Here is a 7,679-nt window from a genome sequence, read left to right as displayed (position 1 = left end):
TCGCCGCTGGCTGGATTCCGCGTTTCCCCCCCCTTCCCGAATCACTATGATTTAACCGGAGTCCTGACCCTACCTACGCCACAGGCGTCCTTTCTACCAATCAGAGGCGAGCTGGCCCGTCTGGGGCTATGATTGGCTTATCTCGGCCATGTGATCTTGAAGTCGGATGCTGATTGGCCGAAAGGGAAGCCTGTCTGAGAATCGCTTTTGCAGCTGCGCCGCGAGCGGCCGCTTGTGGTGGGTCGGAGGGAGGGAGCGAGTCTGTGCGGGGAGCCCGAGCCCGAGCCCGAGCCCGGGCCCGGTGGATGTGGAGGGCCCTAGCGGTCCTAGCGCGGAGGAGGCCGGGATTCCCGGGAACGGGAGTTGGTGCGGGCCAGGCCCGCGGGGGTGTCGGTCACAGCCGGCCTGTGCGAGCCGACCCGAAACCGCCGCCTTCCCCTCCCCCTCCCCCTTCCCGCCGGCAGCCGCCCCGGAGCTCCCCCGCCATGCCCGGCAGGAACAAGGCCTCGAGCAGTTGCTCCGACCTGCCCTCGGGGCAGCAGCTCGGGGAGGGCGGCCGGGACGCCAAGGGCCGCCTGCTTCAGGAGGAGTCTGAGGAGGAAGGAGGGGACCGCAGGGCACAGCCCAACCTGGGGGACCCCGACGTTGTCAAGTCGCCCAGTGACCCCAAGCAGTACAGGTGAGGGGGCACCCCCGGCAGCACGGGGGGGGGGGAGGGGGAATCGCCCTTCCCAACGTGCTGCAGACAGTGCGGGCCGAGGGAGCCTTTATTGGGGGACCTGCAGTGGGAGCCTGTGCGGGCTCAGGGCAGAGGCCGGGGTCTTGTCTGTGCGCATGTGAATGCACTGAAGGTTGACTTTGTAATGCGCAGTTACCACCTAGGTTGGGGGTGGGTAGTGGGAGTCCGGAAACCAGAAGCTGGACCAAAGTCTCGTGTCGTAGTTTCTGGGATCCTGACCTTATTTTGAATTAATGGGGTTAGCAATAGTGCATGCTGCTTCAGGGAAAGAAAGGGGAGCTCAGGATGGAGCCAAAAGGAAGGGGCAAGGGGCCTCTTCCTTTGCTTTTAGCGAAGTTGTGCTTCACCTGTTCCTCCCTGCTTTTTCTCTTGTTGAGAGGGATATTTGAGAGAAAATCGAGAGAGAAAAGAAGACCATGGGGAAAGGATGTAAGATTTGCAGGATGCCTGTAATGGGGGGTGGGTGGGAAGGGGGAGGAGTGCCTTGAAGGAGGGAATGGGAGCCATTGTGAGCAATAAACAGTACTGGAGTGCGTGTGGGGAAGATACTAGGGGCTGTCTCTCGGAACAGTGCAGGTTGAGGTGCGGGGTGGTGGTAGGTCTTCTAACATTACAGATTTGGTGTTGGGGAGGGAAAGAGGCTATGAGATGAGAGGAGGATAAGCAATGGAGGTGTGGGTTGTGAAGAGGAAGGGAGTGTACCTTGAAAGGTCTCCAAGCAGTATAGGCTTCGGATTGAGGAAAGGAGAGAAGATCTGGGGAGACATCTTACCAGTAGAGGGCTTTTTTTGAGGCTGGCGTAGGGGGAAGAGCAAGATCAGTCAGTGGTAGAGCTGGTAATATCTTTTAAGTAGAGCCCTACATATCTGTGGATATCTGCTTTATATCTGTGGTCTGTGTGTGCAGATTGGATGTGGTTACAAATTTTGTGTCCATGCATCGCTGTGCCTGTAAGTCTTATCCATTATACTGTGCTATCAGTATTTAGTATTTGCAGGGTTCAAAATCTAAGACCAGGACTAAAAAATGTGCTTGTATAACTGTACCAGTAAACTCTCCTAGCATAGATACAACCTGATACTATGAAAAAGTGCAGAAAAAGTGCTTTTGACAATATAACTTTATACCAGTTTTCTGTATCAAAGACTATATGGGCAAAAGCACTTTTATACACTTATAAGTGCTTCCACGCTAGGGCTTTTGCAGGTATAGAAATGTGTCCTTTCCAGTCTGGGGGATATCTGATCTAGCACTCACATGCTTTAGGCCCTAAGTGAGCAAGGTACTTAAGCCCCTACCTAATTTTAAGCATGTGGGGCTACTTTTGTGTTTAAATACATTGTGAATTCAGCAAGGTATTTGCTTCAAGAAAGAGGTGGATGCAGAATAGTTTGGTAGGAGTGGGTAAACAAGGTGGAAGTAAGTGGTTGGGACATCTGTTTGACTGCTGTGATGAGGAGCTTCCCGGGATCTGTTTAAATTAGGAAGAGGTGTGTGTTTGTTTTTTTGTTTTTTTTTTTAAATGCAGGTACCTAAACTTTGAAACACAACTTAACATCTAGTGTAGATACAGTTTAACAACTTTAAAATTGTTAGCTGGCTGATACTCTTCCCCCCCCCCCCCCCTCCCGCCCACACACACACACACACAAACTAGCTAACTTGATTTTTAAAGGTGTTAATCTGCATTTTATGCTAGGTATTAAGTGATATTTCAAAGCATGTAGGTCCCCCACTTTCTTTTAAAAAAGCCCATCTCACTTCTTAGATTAGACAACACCTTAGGTACTAACAAAGTTACTTTTGTGGGTTGAGAGAAAAATGAAAGCAAGAGCCTTGCTAATGGAGTACTTAGTGAAAATGGCCACTATTTCCAGTTTCCTGCCCCACACAGTATTCTAATACATCCTAATATATAGGGAATCAATATTATTTTAGTTTTAATTGCGCTGGGTGCTATATGGAACAAAAAAATGGTTCCTGTCTCAAGGGGCTTACAATCTAAGATGAGAAAACAAGTGGATATATAGGAGAACACAAGTAAACATTATTGATCACGTGATAGGGTGGTCTCTGCACATACATCTTCCTTGGGTGCAGCTTTATTTTACATGCCACTAGGAACAGTTAGAGATAGCAGCCATTTTTGCCAAGTGAGGGCAGCCTGTAGCTTCCATCCTAATGAACAATATATGGCAGCTATTCTTAAAGAGGCCAGAGGATTTCTCTTAAGGAGATTTTTGCATACCAATCTCTGTTGAATGCTAAACTTTAAGTTTTGAAGAATAAAGGCCAAAAGATGCCACTAGGATAAATGCTGTCCTTTTAATGCAGTCAGTAGGGAAACTTATTTCTGTTTGTCCATTTCAAATTCAAAGTTAAATTATTACACAAATTGACAAAAGTCAGTTTCCCTGGTGGTTAATGGAGAGGATTCTATCTCTTGGAGTAGGAAAACTGCCATTCTATTCCTCCAGTCCACTTTCCTGCCTCCCTGATCCTTCTTGACCCACTCACATTTTTCTTCATGCTTCTCCATGAGTGTCACATCTGTCCATAGAGTTTTGTTAGTGAGAGGGCCTGTGGGTATGGTAAACTTCCCTTCTGGTAGTGTAACCATGGGGGGATTTCGAAGTTCATTGTACACAGACTATCATGGGCTGCTATTCTGAGGCAGGGGGAGCACAGAGATGAAGACAACTGTGGACTCTGAATTTGCTGGTAGGTGTGGCATGTAATAAGCATAGAGAGTGGGATTTTTTTCAAAATCTTTTGGCTTTCCCCTAACTCTTCTCCTATGGAAGTCAGTGGTTAAGTCACTGATTTCCATGGGAGGGCAGTTAGGGTGGCACTTGAGAAGGTTTGAAAAATCTCACCCTTAGTACACAACTTTGGTGTTGCTGTATATATGCCATGTTGACAACTCACAAGCAAAGTATTCAGAAAGCAGGTAGTCTAACCATACACAGCATCTACTTCTCCCCTCACAAGCACACACTGAAGCGCTGTGGTACACTACAGACCATACACCATAGCCTTAATTCTGTGCCCGAGGATACCAGCCTTCCATCATTACCTCTTGCCAAACTACGCCCTCCAAACACCAAAACAAAGGGGCTCTGCCCTGTAGTGACACCAGAATGGGGAGAAGTTTTTAAGTTGGTTAATCAGGACAAAAAAATCCATGTCTAGTGAAAATAGCAATGCCATGCAATAGGCATGCCATAGGGTCATTCAGTTGCCTTAATTGTGTATTTCCATATCATTAATGTGTGTGTTTAAAATTATCTGAGTTTCCTGGGTTTATAATACTTGTAGTTGGATAATTTCAGTATCCCTTAAATGACGTTCTGAAACATATCTCCAAAATTGCTTCATATTTGGAGCATTCTCACTTTTGTTACCCACAAATACTCTATGTTCATCCATATAGCTGAAGCATCTTATATTAGCATTAGGGTTTTGATCCAGTAAATGGAATTTTCTCTGCTAGATGAAGCAGAATCTCTAGCCTGCTGTTTTTTTGGCTAGCTGATGTATAAGGAATTAAAGGAAATAACTTGTCACAAGAATAAGTCTTCTGTTAATGCTAGCTGTGATGTTTAAATTTTATCTCTTAAAAAAAAAAAAAAATCCTAACCTTTCTTTGGCCAATATCTCCTCTGTACAAACACTAGAAGAACTTCTAAAGAGCAACCAGAATATACACCACCCTCTTTGTCTTTGTGTCTAGATTCAGTGATGGGAGTCCTTCATTATTCCTACATTCTGCTCATATACTAGCAGTGTAGCTAGTGTTCGGTTATAATTTGATTACACTTTTCTTCTTTTCCAGTTGTGACTAAAACACGGAAAAAGTAAAGAACACCTAGCTCAACTAGCATCTCTGCTTCAGCATTACCTACCTCTGTTTTAGATTCTTGTTAGCTGAAACCTAATCACTTTCAACAGTTGCCTAGTTCATCCACAGTCGTCTTAATGGAAACTGTTTCCTTGCCTTACTACTTGACATCTTCAGTGATCACTTGGAGGTGGGGAGTAAATACACAATATTATCATCTGCTCGCTTATTTATAGGAGGAAATGTTGTGAGGACAGAAAAAATAATGGAGAACTAAAAAGTACAACTTGCCAAACAAGCTTATGGTTTCTGTCAAATCTTTCTTCCAAAAGAATAAGGAAGCTGTGTTGCTTCACCTTGAGCTTCATATTGATCACTAGCAAATGAGTATATATTGTGGGGCCATGAAAAGCTGAAGAAGCTGACTGTCTCTATTAGTGAAGAGGGCTACTGATGCTGCTCAGTTAGGTATCCTGAAGCTATGCTGCATTTACATCAGCTGAGGATCGTGCTTTGAGTCCTGTGGAATTGGAGTAAATGTTATAGGTACGGTTTAGAATTGTGTGTGTGTAATATTTATGCAGTTAAAACTGTAAACATTTTTCCAAATTTGAATGTATAATAATTAAGATTCAGTGGTGGTGGTAGTGGTGTAGCTTATGTGCAGACAGTGGGATAAATAGTTAAACTTTTTAATTATTTCTGCATAAAAGAGAACTGTTTAAAAATTACTGTCATGATACCTCCAACTGACGATTGTCTACCAGCTCCTTCCAGATCAAGTGAAGCGTGGACTTCTCCCTATTGGGTAAATGTGATCCTCTTCCATGGCTGTGTTAAGGATGATAAATCCCCTGCAAAGAGAGGCAGTAACTGGAGGCGATGACTTGGACGTCTCTGCCTTTTAGATTGGTTTTGACCCTGTAAAATGTAAAATCATAACTTCTTAGACACTGAGCAGAACACAAATGAGAATCAACTGGGGAGGAATACACAATTAACTTTTTGATAGAAGTAGATTATCCAGTGTGCATACATGAGTGCAAGGTGAAAGCTGTAATACTGAGAAGAATTGTGGGGTGACACTGGGCAGTGAGTTACAAATTTGTGCTGCTTTATAACAGCAAATAAAGCCAATTATTTTCTTTAGGCTGTAGCAATTTAAAGTCATGGAGCAGAGAAGTGATATCTTTTCTCGGTTTTGAAGAAGAGACTGCACTTGTCAGGAGGTTCAGAGCAACAATGATTAGGAGTCGTGAGAAATTAACTTGAAGAAAGATTAAGGTCCACTCCTGCAAACTGCTCTTTATGGGTAGACCCTTGCACAGACATAGGGGTTTATTGTGTAGAGTCCCATTCAGTTCACTGAGCTTTCTTGGTGCGGAGGTCTGTTTGTATAAAGCTAGTTGCACTATAGGTGTGTTTGCTTCAGGAAGCTAATCTAGCATACTGTTTATGAAGTTCTTTCCCTAACTGCAGCATTTAGTGGTTTAAAAAAAGGTACATAAGGAATTAAAAGCTCACATTATCTCACTATAAAATTTTCATCTGACTTCTGCTAGTGCTTGATGCTACTTGTGTTTCTTTCCATTAATTCTTAAAATGCTTCTCATATATCCTGTGACCAGCACATCTACAACAGCTCTGGATACCTCACATTCCTGACCTATTTTGACACTTGTCTAGATTCTCATATAATATACGCTACCTTATCAGACTGAGCACTTGACAAATAATAAAATATTTCATGTTTGTGTTTAAAAAAAAAAAAAAAAAGTAGGACCAATAATTCCTTCATGTAAAGATAATTGTCAAGTAAAACACAATGAAGTTTAATTATATTACACCTTCCTTTCATACTTTGTAAACCCACATCTGGGAAATCTCAATTTGGGAGTGAGCCTTGTTATCTTTAACTGTATGTGACTTTAATAATGTAGAAACTAATGCATGTACAGGCTGTTTTATAAAAGTTAAGCCCATGTGAGTTTACACAGTATGTGTAATTATATGGCAAAAAAATGTACTAGTAGATTAAGTTCTAGTTTTACTTTTGCACGGTGAAAATTATTCATCTTGCTTAGATCTTTAATTGTTTTGATCTCCACGGATTTGTCTAAGGAACTTCAGTTGAAGAGGCTAGAACAATTGTGGCAACTCCAGAAACTCTCAAACTTTCTGTGATGTTCAGGGGCTTTAAACAGCATGTGAAATGTCTAAATAGTCAATTATTATTCTTATAGGTACATCAAATTGCAAAATGGCTTGTGTGTGCTGTTGATTTCGGATTTAAATAACATGGACGCTGCCCCTTCTGTGGTGTCCTCGGAGGGGGAGGACAGTGATGAATCTGAGGATGAAAGTGATGAAGATGACGACTCTGGAGCAGAGATTGAAGATGACAAAGAAGGTTATGATGAGGATGATGACTATGATGAGGATGATGATGGAGATGATGAGGATCTCAATGACCCTAATGACAGTGAATTGGAAGAACTAGCAGAAAAGGAAGAGACAAGAAAGAGGGGCTGTACAGAAAAGCAGGTATGTGCTAAAGCTACAAACTTAAAAATTGTTAAACAGAAGACTCCTGCCTAGGCCCAAACTCTGAAGTGCTGTGGTCAGACAATCAGGCTAGTCTTTCACTCCTGTGTGTGCGTCCCCTGCCTAATTTATCTTTGTATTTATATTGCCTTTATCACTTTTATGTGAGACCCCCATGTCTTGCAAAGGTTGGAGCCTGTGCTGTTACTCATGGACACAGTGCTTGCCCAGTGATTGCAGCAGGGATAGTAGTAGAATGAAACCTAATATAGTCCTAGTCTATTTTCCTCTCCTCTTCCTGGGGGGAATAGAGTAACTGCTTGATAGGAATTAATCCCATACCTACCCAGATAAAATTTTGAAAAGTGATTCTGTGGTGTATTTTCTAGTCTGCAGCTGCTCTTTGTGTTGCTGTTGGCAGCTTTTCTGACCCTGAAGACCTACCTGGATTAGCACACTTTCTGGAACACAGTATGTTTTTGCTTATGTTTCTTGTTTTTCTACTTAAGTGAAAAATGTGATGCCATGTAGGTTTAGTTTGTATAAAACACTAAA

The 7,679-nt window shown here is 43.0% G+C and overlaps 1 protein-coding gene across 1 annotated transcript in view; it reads left to right on the top strand.

Annotated features, from left to right (window-relative positions):
* Positions 1-243: 243 nt before the first annotated feature.
* The window catches only part of NRDC (nardilysin convertase), a 44,609-nt gene continuing 37,173 nt past the window's right edge, over positions 244-7,679 (top strand). Inside the window, exons 1-3 of the mRNA XM_067535453.1 lie at positions 244-679; positions 6,824-7,124; positions 7,514-7,595. Of these exons, the coding sequence (XP_067391554.1) occupies positions 306-679; positions 6,824-7,124; positions 7,514-7,595 (757 nt within the window). The 5' untranslated portion in view covers positions 244-305. The remainder of the gene's footprint in view (positions 680-6,823; positions 7,125-7,513; positions 7,596-7,679) is intronic.

This window comes from Emydura macquarii, unplaced genomic scaffold, assembly GCF_026122565.2.
Source record: "Emydura macquarii macquarii isolate MOO-44397 ecotype Brisbane River unplaced genomic scaffold, CSIRO-AGI_Emac_v2 contig_3506, whole genome shotgun sequence".
Taxonomy (NCBI): domain Eukaryota; kingdom Metazoa; phylum Chordata; order Testudines; family Chelidae; genus Emydura; species Emydura macquarii.
The sequence above is the reverse complement of the archived record's forward strand: the minus strand, read 5'-3'. Positions and strand labels throughout refer to the sequence as shown.